This window comes from Electrophorus electricus, chromosome 10, assembly GCF_041902795.1.
Source record: "Electrophorus electricus isolate QZ-2024a chromosome 10, ASM4190279v1, whole genome shotgun sequence".
Lineage (NCBI taxonomy): Eukaryota > Metazoa > Chordata > Actinopteri > Gymnotiformes > Gymnotidae > Electrophorus > Electrophorus electricus.
The window spans coordinates 28,165,464-28,185,776 of record NC_137506.1 but is presented as its reverse complement, the minus strand read 5'-3'; the positions used below and the strand labels follow the sequence as shown (position 1 = coordinate 28,185,776).

Below are 20,313 nucleotides of genomic sequence, written 5' to 3'. Positions count from 1 at the left end.
TATGCCATACAATATAACCACCACCAGTCTAGAACTGTCCAGGAATGAATATTCGGTTCCCATGGCTACCATTATAAATCTTTAAGGAGGAACACTACTTTACAAATTTCCCCAAAGAAAGGCCCGTTTGTTCCCATTTGTGTCAACTTGTTGAATGCATGTCAATAACATGCTTAATTGCCAATATGTTAAAGTTTACCTTTAACAACAAACAATTGTATAAAACAAATGACAATATAATCTCAAACTAATTCACATCTTTTCATATAGCATTCATATTACTGGTAATAATTCAAGTAATAAATTCCTCAATTTTATATAAAGTCCCTCTGCACAAACCTGTCAAACTCTTTCTATAAATCAACTCAAATTCAGCCACTATAAAATTATAGAACATAGGTTATACTTGTATAATCTGACTGAGTGATGCGTGTCTACCAGAATCATAACACTAGGTGGCAGCCTAATATTTGAAACTTCTCTTATGATCATCTTGTAAGCTTTGCCAATGAATTTTGAAGAAAGCATCAGAGCTTACCATATACAGCACTGAGGAAATGTCTTGCGCCACAATTAGATTTGCTGTTTTAGCAATGGCATAATGACCATGTATAATTATTTCTCGGTTTCTATTAGAATACAACCAGAAAATACAGGAAATTAAAAAAAAAAAAAAAAAAGCTTCTATAGGCTACAGTGGCAAGTATTTAGTGTGACCTCCCCTTACTCTTTCGCAATAGCAGGAACCTAACTCTCTTAAAAATAAATGGAATGCACCAGGTGATTACTTCAGAAACTTCAGTACAATCTACCCAAGAGTTCAAGATGTGCTTGAATAAATCTAAATAGTGGCTAAATCCAAGACCTTTGCACAGTACTCTATGCACTGCTATTGACAACTTTATATTCTTATGCGTGTTGTGTGTGTTGTGCACCAAACTGATGTTGAAATGAGCAGCATGAACAAGAGTGGTGCTGTAGCAGGAACTTGGTGCACCTCCCTCCTTGTGTGCATGTGATACACCAGGATTCAGACAGACGACTGGAAGCCCACCACCAACCCTCAAATCCTGGGCCAGCATTTTGAGTTTTATTCGACCCATTTCCCCCCCCCCCCACTCTCAACACCCTTGAACTCCAATCCCAAAAGAACACCATCCCATCAACAGAGCGTTCATTTCCACCAACACAACTGCAAGATGCAACAAGCTGTATGCTCCATGGCAACACAATCCAGAGAGTTTCTGCAGACCTGTCAAGCTCATGTGTTTTGGCAAAGTGGTGACATTTGAGCTATGTGGTCTTCTGCTCATGCACGCAATGTCCAAAAAGTGACAGCTCATGAAAAGGGGAAGGGGAAGAGACTGGGCGTTTCTGTGATCTCAAGTACACACCGACGACTCTGAGATTAGTTAACCAAGGCCAAGTCCCATCATGCACATCGTTAGTAGTCTAGGGACTTTTTTAATGCAGCAACAGATGTTTCAGTGGTACCTGAGAAGCTTGGCTGAGGAAACGGAGAGGGGGAGAGAGAGGGAGAGTGATTCATTACTGGAGGTCAATCACTTCCATCCAACTGAACTTTCTAATCTTACATGGAAGTGCAAAACTGGATTCGGTCCCATGTGACTTTGGAAAACACCAGAAAACAATACAGCACTCATACTTCACGAGGTCTCTCCCTCTGATAAAGTGCCCTCTCACACAAGTCAGCTAGGCCCCATCTCCTACCTGCCTGTCATCAGAAGCATGTCTTCATTACTTGGTGTGCTAATGATCTACAGGGTTTGGAAGAAAATGTTAATGAAAAACACATAATTGAGAGTTCTGAGGTTCTCCTCCTTCATATCATGGGTAATAATGATGAGGGGGGGAAAGGTGAACACGAACAATAAACTAGGTTGGTAAACATGACATTGGACACATTGCAGGTCCCCTCAGGGCATAAACATTGTATTTTTTAAAGGCATCAATCTTTTAACATTATCCAGCAGTGTGCCAATCTTCAGACACTTGAAATTTTTAATTTTTAATTTTTTTTTCTTTTTTTAAAAACAACAGTTGGGACGGTGGCTGTTTGTCGCTCCACAAGTGCACATCACTAACCCCAACCATAATTCTATGGATGCTGCTTGGTAAGCTTTTGTTCTGCTGCACCATCAGCAACACAAAACCAGACACAGCTGCCAGTTATGTTGCAACCAACATATCAAATACAGCACCACAAGGCTGAATGGACAGTAACGGACAGTCACTGTAATAGATAAAATACAGTGACGATTCAGAATTCAGAAATCTGTGCATTAATGTACATTCCATATATTAAAGTATGACCCCCTTCCAGTCAGGCTCTTATCAAAGCTCAGGAAAGGTCTGCTGGTTTAAAATGTACAAGAGTGGGTGCATTACTGTTCTGACACGCACACCACTCAATGAGCCTAACTAATGCGTCTGAATCAGAGGTAAAAATAACAGCAGAAATGCCCCACAATGGCATCTAAACCAATTAAAAAAGTAAAGAGGGGAAATGAGCGATACCAGGAAATTTATTCTAGTAATAAAAGATCAGCGCTCATGTTTAAATGAGGAAGGGATGGAACTTGCTAAAATGCACATATTAATGTAGTTCTTGTAATCAGAGTTCAATGCCTTTCCATACAGTGTGATATCTTTAATTTTGGATACCAGACTCTGAACGAAACGCAGGTGTGACGAGCTTCTCCCTTTTCATGGGGTTGCATCCACTCCCGCCCTAAAGCACAGCTGAAAGCACTTGACGCCACTCATGTCCTTCACTTCAAGCAGGCACAGGTGGCACTAATCCATGACAAGAAAACAAACCAAAAACCAGAAACTCAAGACTTTGGTTTTCTGTGGGATTTCTTTGTGGCCCACATCTGCGGAACAGGAGCTTGCATTGGTAGAGACAGGGTGGAGGCACATCACTGAGCCATCCCTGGCAATGGGAGCCTTGAAAAGGCATGGCGTTCCACTGCAACTGCCAGCTGAGTCATAGTGAGGAGTGAGCATTCCCAGGAGTGCCTGAAATGGTGACGGGCATGCCGGCTGCAGTGCCTGAGAAACTCGACCAACGCCCGTTGTGTCCACGTAATGCCAAAAGCCAGTTACATTCGCCATACAGTTTGCCACATCAAAAAGCTTGCGTGTACAAAAGCTAGTGTGATACAGCAGCACTAAGAGACACAAACGTCACTACCCATACTGGTTAGCCATAGTTGCTCATCTACATTGTTCTGTTTCAAAACACAAAATCTTGGCCCTGTGATGAAAGATGGGAATGGGGCCAGGCTCTGGCTCGCTGTTTCACATGGGCCAAGGCCGTTTCACCGCGTGCTTTTTTACTGCACACTAATCGTTTAACTGCATCGTTAAACTGGCATTAATGGTCCATCATACTCTGGACTGGAATGAATGAAAAACCACTTCTTTTTTTTCCCTGTTCCAAGAGTACATGGCCCACTCCATTTCAAAAATGATGGAGACAGGAAGATTGTGACAGATGTTCTATGAATGTGAACAGCATCGTGATGTTTTTGTGCAAACCAAAGCAAACATGTAAATGATCTTCTAAGGCAGTCTGACAACATCTGAAGACAACAAAGGTCTTTAAGCCACCAAGATCTTTTGATACTAGTTCTTAGACCATTTGAAATAAAAATAAAAAAAGTTAAGCAAAGTGGCAATGTAATTACAATTTTTTAAATAACTAATTATTTTATAACTACTATTTTAATAACTAAGTTTAAAGCATGCTTTTTTTTTTTTTTTTTAAAGCATGCAGGCCCCAACTATAACTACTTGAAGATCAGTTTGCTCATTGCCATTTGTGCCCTGTACCATCCAAAAATAATTTTTGGAAGGCAGCATTTGATTGTCCATTGTAAAGAATGGACTCTATTGACATAATTATGACGTTTCCCCAGACGTAGCGATCTACCTGTATTGAACGGCGTAAACTGGGAGGGCCTCTGGGAGGCCTGCAGCTGCCCTGAGCTTTCTGACGGCCAGCTGGGGAGGTTGGGATAGAGGGCTGGCTTCATTTCTGCAAGAGAAGTGGGGAAAATTAGGACTCTTATTAACAGAAGCATCTAAGAGTGCATTTACCTGTAAAAACATCCACTGCCAAACACCACATTCTGCACACTATGATAAGCGGCTACTCATTCAAAGATAATCCTTCCATAAGAACAACTCAGTAGAGCACAAATGATAAACAAAATATTGGCTTGGAAGCACACCATGGGCCGAGTACTATACCCAAGAGCGCCATTTCTGTGGTAGATTACGACTACTACTACGACTACTACTACTACTACTACTACTACTACTACTACTACTACTACTACTACTACTACTACTACTACTACTACTACTACTACTACTACTACGAGATGGGAGCTCAGTATCATTATAATGTTTTACCCTCTGGCCTTCGAGTGAAGGAGGGCTTTGGCTGATTGAACGCTTCAGAAGGAAGAGTCCTCAGTGAAGGGGGCCTTGGTCTAGCTGGCGTGGCACTCACCTGCAAAGAAGAAAAAAAAGAAAAAGAAACTTCATAAGCAATACTTAGTGTGTCACAGGTCCTACAAAACAAACCATCCAAGACATCTCTAACAGCACAGTCAAGGCACTCCTTACAGGTGCAATGTATTAAACTGATTCTTGTAAGGCCTTTACAAAAGGGCATGTAATGAATAAGTTAGGAGTCCGAGTTTGCCTTTGAAAAAGAATGGCCAGTAACCAAAATGATACCATTCAGAAGGGAACCTGACCCTGGAGGAGGGGCGCATGTTTTTGCTCTGCCACTCGGTGGTGTATTTCTCTGTATAGTCATCCAAAATAGTGTACAGGTCATATGCTTCAGGAGGAGGTTCCACATCTCCATTAAGAATTGCAGATGCACGAATGTCTTGGGAATAGAACCTTTTGGAAAAAGAAATAGAAGAGGGTGACATGAAGAATCATGCTAGATTACAAATGGGGAAAGAAAACTCATGTCCATTTCTAAAAGGCTGCATTCTTTTTAAATAGGATTTACCCATTACAATCTTGTTAGTGAAGTATTGGATGAATATTAAAGATTTTGGAACAGAACTCACTTTCTGTTGGCATCTTTACGTTCAATTAGGCAGGAGCCAACTAGAGACACTCCAGCATAGAGGCCACGAGACTTGCAGTAGGAGAAGACAGCGGCCGTGCTGCGTAGTGCCACATCTGCCTCCAGATTCCTGCCACAGGCGATTAGTCAGTCGGGTTTGTTGGGCCGCATGCGGGCATAGTGCGGCACCATTCACAGTCCAAACCCACAGTTAAAGTGTCTAGCTGGGCTCCAGCACACTCAGTGTTATGGACAGACTGCCCAATTCAGACTTTTCTGTTTACATCCCTAAATACAGCTGTTTCATTCACGTTTCATTTAGGGACAAAATCAAGTTAGTTTAAAAAAAACAAAAAAAAACAAAAAAAAAAACAAAGGGGTGGTCAATAAAGTGCCCAATCACTGTTTGAGAGTAGCTGGCTCACTGTGTAATGTTAAAACAATTTATCATGGGGCATATGGCATATAATTGGTTCCCATCTTTGTATGTAATATTTGCAGGAACTTTGGTGCGTGCTGAATGATGGATAATTGTTCTACCAGTTAGAGGTTGTGCTGGCAGCACTAGCGGATTTGATGTCTATATGGGTCTCATGAGATTCCAAAATTAAAACCAACACTATAAAAAGGCAGCTATATTTATCTCCTGCAATGAGAGGAAAAGGCCCTAGAAATATTAATCATGCACCCACTCTGAAGAGTGAGACAATTTATGTGCTACTGAAAAGGAGAGCTGGTGTACAGAACTTACTAATGACAAGAGAGCATAAAATGACTAGTAAACTTCAGGCGAAAGCCTGCATTAGTCAGCTGGACCTTCAAATTTCTCTACACTTTAAAATACCCCTCGTCAAAATAAACACAAGGTCAACAGCACATCAGCAAGCTTATCTGCAGCCTCAGAGCAGAGAAAATGGGAGAAAAAAATGGACTCCAATGACTGATGACCACACCCACGTGAAAGCTGGACTAAGAGCAACAGTGCTCCACCTAAATCCATGCTTCTCCTACCTGCCAAGAGGTCCCACGGCCACAGTGCAGTTTCCTCCAAATGTCAGGTTTTCTCCTTTGCTGAAAGCTTCCACAGCCCTCCTCTGGTTCAAGATGATGACAAAATCAGAGGCCTGAAGGACAAAAAGCAATTTTTAGTAAAGAAAACGCTCATTTACCATTTTAATACAGAATGGAAACTTGAATTAGGGATGCAGACCTTAATACAATATAAATAATGATCCAAGGTGTTGCAGCTCCACATGACAATATGCAAGGTTATATTTTAATATATATAACATATTATAATAACAGGGTACTGCACACAAGTGGTGTTTGTAAGGCAAGAAGAAAACACAGTATGTATCATTCACCACACAAAAGCACCCAATAACAATACACATACGTATTAAATAAAATAAAGATCAGGTTCAATAAAAAGGTATCAGCCCTTATGATGACAAAGTCCCTTAAGGGTAATATGCTCATCCATCACATTGACAGCCACACTGACAACTATTGTGTGTCTGTCAACACATTTAAAAAAAAATAACTTTCAGACTCTTTAATTGGTCTGAGTGCTGGAGTTGTACAGGGTTCAGGGTGTGCTGATGTCTCCGCAGTGAGTTGACAGGACCAGGACCGCACTCTGTTGGCAGCAGGAGCAGGTGAGGCTACCACGTGGCATGAATCAAAAATGAATTGAGCTGTGAGCACATGCCATAAGCAGGAACCTCTCTTCCCAACTGCGATAGTGACCATCAGCCCCTGAAGGAGAAGGCAGTGTGACGGAGAACATCACTCAGGAAGGTAAAACGTGCGTTCTGCATGCCGTGGCACAGAGCTGTCTCTTAGGTCTGGTGTTCAGAACACACGTTTACCACCTGGAAGACCAAGGTTGAGAGTGGGTGTGGTTCCTGCCCTCAGCCTTCAACACACTGGTGCTTATGATAGACTTAAGCAGAGGCCCAAGGCTCCTGTTTTTGTGGGCCAGAGGAGAATCTGTGAAGTCAGTAATCGAGCCACAAATGGCTCTGCAGTTGGGAACTGGGGTTTGGGATGTGTAATGCCTCAAAAGGGAGTGCTGGAGGTCACAAAGGTGTTGTCTTACACTACAGGCATCATTACAGACATTCTGTCTGCGTTTTCCAATTACACTGTTGTATTGAATCTGGTTATAGTTTAAAACCAACCTACCTCCAAACCAATTTCAAACCCTCCACCGAGACCGGCTATGCCAATGGCTGAGGGAGCAGACCATCCTTTATCATGAGACAAGAAGGAAACGATGTCACTCACAAAGAACACACATTTTATAACAATATACAGAATGAGCTTCAATTATACATGAACACCTGTCATACTGCAACCATTTTTTACTCAATGAACCAAGTGATAATACCTAGCATAACTGGATAAGATGGGTTAAAAGCTTTAGACAGCAGTGACCAAAGTGACATACAACATTTTCAACAAGTGCCTAAAGCAGCACAGATGATCAAAATAATCAGAATTAGAAAAATCCAAAATATCGTGCAAACTGTCTATATTCCAAAATGCATTTACATATACACTACAGTAGCATGTGTCAAATTTTCCACTACAAAGTACAGGGCTATAAATAAATCTTGAATAGAAAATGGATACTGTAGGGGTAGATCCTGGATGAAAAGTTATGAAACAACAGACAACCTCTACTTGTCTGCTTCACACAACCTCATCTAAAGCCTTAGTATAGCATGCTTTGTATCTGTCTGACAAGTATTAATTCCCTTTTGGAGTGAATGGGCTTTTTTTTTATAACAGTGAACATAGCAGAATTACCTCCCAGCCATTTATAACTGGTCAAGAGAACTGTGGGTCTTTTTTGGATTCTGCTTTGGAACAGATGAACAAATTCATCATTGTGGAAATCTCTCTCTCTCTCTCTGTGTGTGTGTGTGTGTGTGTGTGTGTAAATGTGATTGCCTGTGTGTGTTTTATATATGCCATTCATTATGCAAATTCCTGGGGGGGCTGAAATCAGCTTCACCAATTTATGGTTTACAGTTATGAGTGTAATAATCTGACTGGGAGAAGTTCATCTTACATCTGTATAAAAGGTATTTTCTGCCCACCCTCTGTCTTAAAATAATTTTGTATTTTTTTTTTAATTCCATGTTTGATTTAAAAATAGTGTATTAGCAACATGCATAGAGACTATAAATATTTACAGCATGTTGCTGTACTTCTTTCTATTTTTAGAAAAAAATATTCAAGTAGAAGCAGGCAAAAAAAAAACAAAAAAAACTCAAGTTCATATCTATATGCACTCTACAAGATAAAGTGGAACATTGTTCTATACAAACGAACAATGTAAGACCTAGGCTTTCCTAAGCAAACAGCAAATAGCCGAGCTTTTCAAATGGTCTATTGTGTATATATGAGTGATTTGCTGAAGCAGCAAGTTTGCATGGGTCACCACCCCCTGACCAAAATTGTTCTATTTAACAGTCTTTGCTCATGCCAGGGAACAAAAAGTCCATCATGAGGATAGATAACATCAGCACTGTTTCCACAGAACTTTTGAAATACAATCAGAAATGCTGACCTAATTAAAATATGACTTAACCCCCCTCCCCAAAATGTTCTCAAACATGTACTTGTAGTTTTTCAAATGTTCCTTTTAGAGTCCCTCAACTGAAATGAGAAAGGAATGCAGATGTGACTGGGGGAAATCTGTTTTGTTTGTAAAAGGAGCCGAGATAAAAATAAACTTACGTCCATCAGGAAGACGGGCAATAACTATCCCACTGCCCCCGCGAGCAGTGATCATGAACCCTGCTTTGATGACCGATAGGATGGCCAGTCCATGGGCTTTGGCAATCACATGGGCTTAAATGGACAGGAAGAAGCAGAAAGTTTATTAACAACTGCAGCTCACCAGACGCACCCCCCTCCAAACTACCAACCATCCACCCACACGCACGCACACTTTGTTGAACAAACACTCAATTTGTCCTGCTTACATGTATATATTTTATTATTTCCTTTTCGAATGTGAAATACAAATACTAAAATAACTTTAGATAACACATGCAACTAAACTGGAATTACATAACATTAACCTGAATTCCACAGAAATTGACACTAATGCAGCTTCAGAGGTAGGAGACACAAGAATGTCAATCACTGAAATATGCACTGGGTAGTGAGTTATCAGGCCACTGTGTCTGAAGGTACAAAGAACCAGAGAGAGGAAGTCAGTCCAAACAGTAAAGTCTAGTGATCTGCCCCAAGTAAATTAAACATGAAGAGAGATGGATAGATGAACCCCAAATACAGTTGGTTCCAGGGTCATGGCAGGTGGTAGTACCCTGAGAAGCTCTACACACAAACTGCATTCCAGAAGACTTTAAGGATTTGCTAGCTTCAGAGCTGTAGATTGAGATGGTCATATTTTGAGTCGATAGATATCCCAAAATCGTCTTCTGGACATCATATGGACATAACACGACGGAAGGGTTAGCGGCTGTCTACAGGCCATCTACACGGTTTACAGTTTGCGGTATAAAGCCAATAGGAGACTGGTAATGAGAGTGTATTAAAATTAGATGCTGTTTTGTAAGCATTAGTATTTAAGAGGGCTTAAATACAGTGCCATTTCAACAAACGCTGTACTTACTGCCCATGTCATCTATGGTCTAGAGTTTGATCAAAGAAACAACAGCTTTTAATATGTCTACGCCAACAGTTGCAGTGTTATTTAAGGCCTGTTTCCAAAGGAACATCATCTTGGGTAATTCCAGTGGGAGACTTTCTCCAAATTAACAAAAAGTGATGCCTTCTTCTAAGTAAGAGAATGCAAAAAAGGTCTTGCAAAAATAAGCACTTAAGCAACCACCCAAATCATTCTATAAAATGGCTTTTCTCACACAAAAACATGCATCAATGCTCTGGTACTAACCATCACTAACTGGTATAGCTTAATACAGAAATGAAGACATATTGAAAATGAATTCATATTCTCTGGAGTAAAAATGCTCCTGTCAAGACAAGTCTTTATAAGAATAAAATAAACAGGCTGAGAGGGCTTCCAAAAACCCTGGCCTTTGTTTTGTGTATTACCAATGAAAATAAAGTGAAGACATAGAAAGAGCCCAGTCATGTCATGTAAAGACATGCATGAAGAAATATTTGGCATTAACTAGGTTCACAGATGACATCAGTAAACAGCAATCTTCTCTTTGAGCAGAGTCATTGGGATTCTATGCCAGGCATAGCTGCTGTCATGAGATCAGCGTCATGTCTTGAGTCTTGTAGGCAACATTATTTTTGGAAATGTATACACAATAAAGATGACAGTACAATGCAAAATGGAAAAAAGTTCCATGAGGCATTAAGGCAGACGTTTCCACCCATAAATGAGCAATAACAGACAACAAACAATAGTGCAAAAATTTATTTGCTCCCTTAAATGAAAAGCAATTAATAATATTAGAATACGTCAAAGTTTTACGCATGTGGCCCTTGGTTATTTGATTGTTTAGCTATTCATTTAAATCAAGCATAAGACACTTACCTGGAATAAGCTTGTCAGGGCCTTGTCTGTTTGAGATCTCTGTGAATTCTCTGAGGATTTTTGCAGCCTTCTTTGCCTCAGATTTCAAGCTGGATGGAATTGGATTGTTCACTGTAATAAATATTTGTATACAAATTATCACCACACTTGTTAGTATTTAACTAAAGAAGTGACATACATGTACCAACTTGTTGCCAGTGTTTTCTGGGAACAAGTTCTGGGAAGAAAAGCCAACAATGGTGTGAAAACTTTTCACAAATGGTTGCAACCTAACTTTGTGCTGTCTCTAGCCATCTAACTTTAGTTTTATAAATGATAAAAATAACAATATACATGCACTATCTGCAAAATGACAATGATGGAACTTGTTATTTAAGAGGTTTGTAGGCATACAAATGTTTCTATTGTTTGCTGTGTAACTGTTAGATAGATAGATAGATAGACAGATACAGAATGAACCCTATTGATTTTCAATGGCATAACAAATGTCAAGGTTCTTTATTCATTGTTTTTGGTACTGTGTCATTATTCACTTTTTGATTAAATATACTATATATAATATAAACCAAATAACAGAGACCTCTGGTCTCTCGCTGCTGTTTGATTATAAATATAGCTGCTTGATATATATATATATATAAATAAAAAGACAAGCCTCCTAATTTTCATAAAAGACATTCATGTTAAATAAAGTGACATTTTACAAGCAAAATGTACACTGCTCTGGATAATGGCCAAAAGCCCCACAGCTGCCCAGTGAAATTTGGTTATTTATTTACTTGAAGCTTTTTCTACCTTACATCAACCTTTCAGTTTTTCTTTTAGGTTTGTAATCTAGTTCTAGAACATCTTTGGCCCAAGAAGGCTCATACATTGTCCTGTGGCATCGTGGACCTGGGGCCTGTGTAACGAAGCATTCAGTTTGGACAGGGTTCAATCTGACCACTTCTAGATATTTGTCCTATCTATATAAAGTCATGTTAAATCTACTTATATAACAATTTTTACAACACAAGTTGTCACAAATCAGCTTTACAAATATGAGTCATTTAAGTACACACACACCACCACCACACCACACCCACACACGTCCCTAAGGAACAAGGTAGAGGCAACAGTGGCCAAGAAAAACTCCCTGGGCAGAATTAAGGAAGAAACCTTGGGAGGACCAATACTCAAGAGGGAAACCCATCCTCCTTGGCTGCTGTCAGTGAACATAATGGCTAAATATATTTTAGAATTGCTTTTTGTAATATTTAGGCCAAAATGCACCAGCTTTAACTTTTTATAATTGTTCTTTAGTTGCAACTATATCAGTTTTATAAAGTCTGTAGAAAAATATGTTATATAAAACAAATAAAAGAAAAAGGCCACCAAAACATTTGGTGATCTTTGAAGACCCTGGCAAAATGCCTGTCTCAATCTGTGCTTTAAAAAAATTAAGTGATCCATTTTCATAAAATGCTGGGGAAGTTTAATGTACCAGGGTATCTGAAGGCTGATGGCTAACAGCTCTTGGACCAATCCATAATCCCAAACGTGCATCATAAATTGCCATGGGTGTAGCCAGGTAAAAAGTGATCCAGATCCATGAGATAAACAAACTGATGCTTGGATTGGAGAGGGGCCATGAAAGGGTGGCTTCTCTAACAACATTCCTGCTAAATTATTTGGCTGTATTGTGCATCTTGCCTCTGTTCTAAGTGTGAGTAAACACTAATTGTTTTATTTATTATGTAACATTTGTTTTTTGTTCAAATACCCCCCTTTTAGTTATTTTAGTTATGCCCTTCATTAAATTTTTAAAAATTTAAATACTTCCCTTAAATATTCTACAAATATTACCAACAGTTCACAGTTTATCAGTGCTGTCTTATGGGATCCTTATCTAATAACAGATTGTAATCATCTCTCAACTAGGCTTTCCTTAATGAAATTAAGGTTTCACTCAATTGAAACAGTAATTTGACTAAATAGGTGTCGTATTAAATTTTCTACAGACTGTCTCAACTGGAAACAAAAGTATAATAGAAAAAAAAACTAATAGGCTTTTGGTGTCACATGCACCATCATTTGGAATGACCATTTGTTACAAGTCTAAGCAAATCAAACAAACAATCAATAAACAATGGACAGGTGAAAATGCAGATGAGTGACTGCAAGGAGTGCCCTAGTTTATTAATAGCCTCTGGTCAAATAGGCCTTCTCCATTTTCTGATGTCATATATGTGTACACCTCGCATCCTCCACCACCCTTTTCCCTGGAATGACACTAACTGTGGCTCTCCGTTTCACAAAAGCAAATATTCTTGTGGCATGTACAACAGCAGCAAGCACTTTTCACTGGGTGGTGCAGACTGCTGCAGACTTATTTGTCCAAGTTGTTTAAGGTTCGTTGTTCAATTAGGACAGCATAAGAAGCTTTTTAGTACAAATCCTTCCATATTCTGTGTGCTTTTTAATTACATTCCATTGCCTGCATGTTTATTTGTTTCTTAAGAATAAGAGCATCAGGCAAATGACTAAACAAATATATACAGTTATCAAAGAAAACGAAAAGCACAAGATGAAAGACGAAGTGCATCAGTGCCCCACCTGGTGGAGGCAGACAACTCAATCACAACTGTCTAATCCTTTCTAGTCCTACAAGATGCAGCCATGGCTTGTCTGTGATCATCTTAATTCGTTTTGCACTCATTAAAATTTCAGGGAAGAATCCTTAGGTTTAAACCTGAAAATCAAAGAGTCAAATGATGCAGACAAAGGTTATTTTGGGCATTGCTTTCAGGGAGGCACTTACAAAATGTTGCTTTCAATGTAGTCTTTCTGGTCTAGAAATTCCTGCTAAACCTGCTTAGTCAACAACACAGATTTTCCTTGCACCTAGGAGATATCTGCCTCATGACCAAAATTGTAATCACAGGGTTACCACTAATTAGAGTGCTAGCCCTCAGGCCAGATCCTTTCACTGTCAAGATAGCTCATGAGTAACTCTGATGATTCAACAGCGCCTTTAACTCTCATTAACTGTATTCATTCAAATTCATTTAACTACATTTAATTACAAGCGGGTTAGTTAGAACACAAAGATGAATGTAAAAGGACCATTTAATTTAACATTCTTGAGAGAGACAGAAATAGAAGATATCAGCTATAGAGGGCAACCCTCAAAATAATTATCAGTGGTGCTGTGTGTAATTATTTTGGGTGGTGTGTATATAGTGCCTCTTAAGATATATTATTTCATTCTAGAATAAATGAGGAGTGCAAGTGCTTATTTAGCAGTGTGGTAATAAAATTGACTATAATGCAGGACATCAGTTTAAGTTCAATCAAACTGTTGACTACTAGAGAAGCATCATTCTGAAAAATGTATGCAATTCCCACAACCAACAATGCAAAATCGGGGTTGTACTGAACCCATTAAATCTTATTAAATTGAATTTTAATCCAATTATCTCATTCATGCAAGTCTGTACCTTCACAAGGCTGCAAGATGAGATGTCTTAGATTTGGCATGTTAAATTACGCCTGCAGGAAAATATCAAGGACCATATGGATACTGGCTAGAGCTGATAAGAGAATGTGTAATTTCATAATGTCAGCCAATTAGTAATTACCAAGTCCTTTTCTATGAAATGTTAGACTGAACTGTGGCACAAATTCATGTTGAGATATGGCATTTGACAGTGCTGGTCACTTCAAGCACAGCCACCCAACAAAAGCAATATAAATCTGTTTCATGGCATGGCTGTGTCAGGTTAAATTTCAGAGGAATTGGTGATGATATGCTTAAAAAAAAAAGAAAGTTTATTGCTTCCCCTGATCTAATTCTGTTTCAGCGTTTCTGTGGTGGCAGCACATGAACAAGTGAATGACTTGCAAGGAGTTCATTCACTTCTGCTCAAAAAGTATGCAAAAGGCAAACCTGAAGGAAACTTGCGTCCATTTCCACACTGTTCACAGTATGTGACCATTTTCTGTAGTTATCATAAAGGTAAATTAATATGGTAGAAATCTAAGTTAAAGGTCTGTTTGTTCTTCATTGTGGTGTTAAAAAACACAACAACAGCAAAAAACAACCTCCAGTGCATCAGTGGTGCTCATGAAAGCCCAGAGTGTAGAATATTTTGGTGATATCCCTGCACATATATACCTGAATCAACTGATAGACTAATTAGCAGGCTTAGAGGGTGTGTAAAAGCAGGAAGAATTTTGCTGGACTCACACCCCCTGACTTGAGCACCCCGACGTACACAAAGAAGCGACATGAATTTACAACCTGTCTCAATAAAACCTAAATTACCATTCTGCTGAGAAACAGATTAAAGGGCTTGCTGACTGTGACTATTAGTATTCACAATAAAATCTATTAAAGTCTTGTTCACTGGTTGAAACGTTCAATGACCATCAGTTTGTAATTTGAATATCAAAATAAAATATCAGGCAGTAGCGTGCAGGATAGTGAATGCTGAACAAATGTATGGTGCATCTAGGGTTACAGAGCCATGCTTATCACCTCATGTTCAAGGTCTATTTAGGCAAACAGTGTTCCCTTTTTATTCCTAAATCTTATTTAGGGTGATGATGCATCTAATAAAAAGGCTAATGAGAAAACCTAGAGTCAATACAGCTAGTTGACCTCACCTGTTGGTCTTTAAGTGACTTAGCAGTGCCACCAACCTGGGAGGATAAGGGTTACAGACTCTTGCTTCAAAGTGTGCAAAGACTGATCCTGCATCACATCAAACTACCTGACATTGTGAACAAGACAGAAGACACCCATGTGGCTCAGCAACTGGAACCCCTCTTCCTAGGAATGCAAAAACAGCAAACTACTAAATTTTATTTTGAGCTGTAGCTCTATGTTTGCAATGCATCAGGTTAATTGAAAGAGTAAGAACTGAAGATATAAGTCACCTCATAGTCCCCTCCATGGCAATAATAGCACTCTTTCCATGATATCAGCTACCTCGACATGGTACGAGGCAAGAGGAAGTCAGAAAATTAAGACACTAGGTGCAGCTATGATTTCTGTGCCAAAAAGAATTTTTCCCCCCCCTCTGTGTGAGGTACACACAACAAATCTGAGTGGCCCATCAGTTCTATTGATGAAATATGCCATTCATACCAGGGGTACCAGCTTCGAGAGAGATCACCTTTCAGAGTTTCGTTTCAAAACGAATGGCTCTAATAATGAGATTGTACCGAAGGCCTGGATCAGGTATGTTATATTAAGGATGGAACCAAACTCTGCTGGGTGGCAGAAGGTCTGTAGTCAGCAAATACTTACTGCTACACTTCTTAATTGCCTCCAAATTCCTTAGAACACTACCATCTTGGATTAAACCATTCTCCATTCACCGACCATTTTCTGCTGGTCGGTGGTCCGTGAAGATAATACATTTCATGAAACTTTACAAATGTGCCCAAGTCCCCCGACACAAAAGCAGAGAAACCTCTGCCGTCAGACCAGGCTACCGGCCCAAAGGGGGATGACTAATAAACACAGGTGTCATAAGGATTAACAATAAGAATACAATTTTTGTCATTACTACTGTACAAATAATTGCTGCTTACGCAGATCTACATGATGCATTAGTCAGTAATTAGACAATAAGTGAGTAACATAGAAAAAATAAATAATAAAGCATGAAAAATGCAAATGCTTGCGGCAATGTAATTAGTGGCAATTCACATTTACCAGAGATAATGAAAAATTACAAATGCAGCTTCCATCCAGAGAGAGAAAATGCAGACATCTGCTGCGATGGGAGCAGATTTAAATTGATACAGGATTAATTTGATAGGGTGAATTCTTCACCGTCACTACAGTGAGGGCTACTTAACACGTCAGACTATCAGCTTCACAATCAGGAAAGAGATGTTACAGTAGAAGTGTTGCTGCTCAGTGTTCATGTCCTAAATGTACAGGAGGACTTGGCCTCAAAGATCTGGATCCATATGAATAAAAGATTAGGGCTCTACTGAAGCCAAATGCTATCTGGGAAGCCCTGCAAAATGGCCTCAAAAGCAAAAGCTTTTATTCTTAAATTGTTTAAGGGATACACTAAACACACACATTTCCAATGCCCCATGCTCTACACTCCCTTCCCGCAAGACTGTGTGGTCTCCTAGACCAATCCTAGTATCATCAATTTTGCCAATGACACTACAGCCCTTTGACTGACCAGTGGAGTTGATGAGAGTATGCAGATGATGAATGTGAGAGTGTACTGGGAAGTGGCAGATCTGTTGGCATTGTGCCAGGACAACAAGCTTTCCTTAAATACAACAACACTAAGGAAATGACTGCTGTTCCAAGGAGGAAGATGGCACCACACACACCACTACACATAGATTAAGCGGATATAGAGAAGGTGAACACCTTTGAATTCCTCTGTACCAGATTGTAAAGCTCTCTAGAGGGTGGTGACGGATGCCAGAACATTCAAAGGAGCTGCACTGTTTACCACACCAGGGTCACCATTAAAGCACACAGTTCAACCCCAGCATAGTCTCTGCACAATTCTACCATGAGGGAGATGGTACAGTGAAATCAAGGACCACTAGACTCAGGAAGTTTTTATTCACAGGGCAGCCAACAGCTGACTGTTTGCTGGATATCTGACAATAAAACTCTTGAATCTTATATCACATGGTCATGTAAATGAGAATATTCCAGTTGTTCCAAAAAGAAAAATTGTTATTCCTCACAAATTCTCTTGGACTATGGACTATTTTTGCACTACAAGAACTGATCGAAGGCAGAGAAAATGCCCCAGCCAACAATAAAATGTTGTCAATATGTGTTTGAGTGATAAATTTACTTTCCTCACAGAAGCTTACTTATTTGCTTGCGTCAGTCAACATATATTTGGTGCAACTCTTTAAATGAAAAAAGAATAGCTCATACACCAGCCACTTGTGTGTCTACTATAAAAGTCAAAATCAGGTTTTACTTATATAATGACCTAGACAGATTACATTCAACAGTTAAAAAGCAATGAGCATTTCTATGCCAACATAGTGCAGCATAATGTAACATTGAATACTCTAAATTAAAAAGTTTTTTATCAACCTAACCACCATGTTTTTGGACTGTGGGTGGAAACCCACGCAAACACAGGAAGAACATGGAAACTCCACCCAGATTGTGATTTGAAGCCAAGACCCTAGCAATGAGAGAAACATGCTAACCGTGGCCACTATGCTGCCCACTAATCTAACTTTTATATTGTCTTTGTTCAACTAGACTGGAGACCTTGGTGTTACAAAAACACTATTTACTTTTAATTAGGTTTAAGCATCACGAAGCCCTGTACCACAACGCACAAGTGCATCAATTGTGTAGTCTCAAGTCACAGAAGTGCTTCTGGCTAGGACACACTGAGCACCTCCTAAAACATACTTGAAGCAAGCCATGCATTTCAGACTTAGGAAAGTGGGGGGTTGGTAAGCCCCAGAAAAAGGTATTTTTGTGGCAAAAAACACAGCAAAAAAACTAATTTAATTTTATATTTAAATTGTATTTCTAAATGGTAATGGAAATATGCAATATAATTGCACTGGACATGTACTGGGAAAACCAGGTCATATGGTGTCATGAATTAGGTGATAAACCTAGGTAGGTTTTTTCCTAAGAATGACTTACTTTTTAAAAACTACAGAAGTGGTTACGAAAACCGAAGCTAACCACAATAAACGGTTTCTGAAGAAGGCTGAACTGTGGTCATGACTGCGATTAATTCAAAACACGCCCCACTTCAACAAAACAGTAACATTTCATAAAATTTCAAGTGCGTGGCTCTAGTCTCGTCTAGTGTCGAATGAATGTGTAGTGAATAACATACTGACATCGCGCATTTCAAAATAGCCAGGTGCATACAGCTGGGCCGCAACAAAACTCACTGTTAAATCTGAATGTGTGGTTACCCTTCGTAAGGGGATATGAAATCGTCTAGGCTATATGAAGTCCATTCGAATATTAACGCCTCAAGCAAGAAATTGCCTGTATTGCCCGTAGAATAATATTTGTGATAGGGAAGAGGAAAAAATTTCATTTTCTACTTACTTTTACCAAGAACGAACGTTATTTGCCAGGGTTGGAGACGCCTCAGTTTGCCAAACTTTTCCTGTTCTCACCTGGCCCAGGTAAAGTAGATTTCCGTATGTTCTCTCTCAACTTCCCATACACTTGCTAAACCTGTTGCTTAACTATAGTCTTAAAGGACCCAAGTCACGTTAAACTATCAAAAAAGACTTATCCCTACAACAATTAGACGTAATGATAAACAAATAATGTTAAATGTACCTGATTCACTTTTTTATTGTGCGGGCAACATAGTAGATTATATCACGGTCAAATATTCATAATTTTAGAGCAGGCACAATTTGGACAGAGCATTGAAAATGACGTCGGATAAAAATAATCAGGACCCTTAGCGAGTTAGTGTGCCGTCGGGATAGAAGCGAATCGGGAGGTAAAACGGTGACGGGCTTAATGCTTCTGTTATTTTAGCTGACCGCCTCTAAAATAAAACGCAAAATATTATTGCAAACAGCGCACGAATGAAGTATCTAAGTTACTGGGGACTTTAGCAGGGGAAGATATTTCTTCGTGTTTAATCATTCTTACTCTTGATCAAATACTGACAGTATAAATGCTTGTTTTTTTTTTCCCCTCTCTCTATCACTTAAAGGCTTTTATAATTTCGCAGGGTCGACAGGAGTCGTCTGTCTTTTGGCATCTCAGGAAAAACCAGACCATCGTGCCGTCGAAGCTGCTAAACTTTGATTCCTCAGTGGTAGCTGTAGTTTGCGTGCGTGCAAGTGTTTTTCAGTGGAGGTTTGACAGATTTGTCACCGCTTTAGTATTCTTATACCATGATTGTTTAATATACATGTGCAAACAACCTTTCTGTTGGTTAGTAAACTGTCATTAATACTTGTCTTGACGTTGAGTCTATGCCATTTGCCTTAAATGTTGTTATTCCACTGTATATAATCCCGTTAGATCTTCAGGTAAAGAGATTTATATAATAATGGTTGATGTACAGTAGTAACAGTTATATTTGAGAGTTGTTAAGATTTTTAAGTACAATTATGTCCCAAAAGATAATCCAAGACATTAAAATAGCCATAGATTCCAGTATGTTCTCCATCAATGCTGAAAATATGTTTGGTCTGTAGGCATATATAACGATATTCAAATTATATGTTTAATTTTTTTTTATGTTTACAATTTGAAACAAGCCACTTGACTTGAATTACTTTGGTTTTCATGCCCAGACCCATGGATCTGTTTATGGGTGGATGATCTTTCCAACAGCACATTTCTCAAAAATAAATAAATAAATAAATAGATAGTTTTTGTCTTGATTTACATGCACTGAACAATGTTCCAATCTTAGCAGATAACATACCTTTGTCAGAACCTGACCAGTATACAATGGTAAACCATATATTATTTGTCTTTTGTGGTAATTGTTGTAAGTCCTTTCACCCATACCAAATATGTCTGCATTATTTTACACATTTATGCTCTACTAAAGAACTTTTAAAATGACAAAACATTTAGGCCCTTGTATGTTATTTTAAGTTTTTTTATTATAAGGTTCACTATCAGTGTGCCATTTGACAA

The 20,313-nt window shown here is 39.0% G+C and overlaps 1 protein-coding gene across 1 annotated transcript in view; it reads right to left on the bottom strand.

Annotated features, from left to right (window-relative positions):
• The window catches only part of sh3yl1 (SH3 and SYLF domain containing 1), a 20,825-nt gene extending 1,798 nt beyond the window's left edge, over positions 1–19,027 (bottom strand). Inside the window, exons 1-9 of the mRNA XM_027008873.3 lie at positions 18,745–19,027; positions 10,671–10,781; positions 8,870–8,983; positions 7,307–7,371; positions 6,131–6,243; positions 5,121–5,249; positions 4,794–4,944; positions 4,444–4,543; positions 3,959–4,063 (exon numbers count right to left, since the gene is read on the bottom strand). Coding sequence (XP_026864674.2) covers positions 3,959–4,063; positions 4,444–4,543; positions 4,794–4,944; positions 5,121–5,249; positions 6,131–6,243; positions 7,307–7,371; positions 8,870–8,983; positions 10,671–10,781; position 18,745 — 889 coding nt within the window. The 5' untranslated portion in view covers positions 18,746–19,027. The remainder of the gene's footprint in view (positions 1–3,958; positions 4,064–4,443; positions 4,544–4,793; positions 4,945–5,120; positions 5,250–6,130; positions 6,244–7,306; positions 7,372–8,869; positions 8,984–10,670; positions 10,782–18,744) is intronic.
• Positions 19,028–20,313: the final 1,286 nt, after the last annotated feature.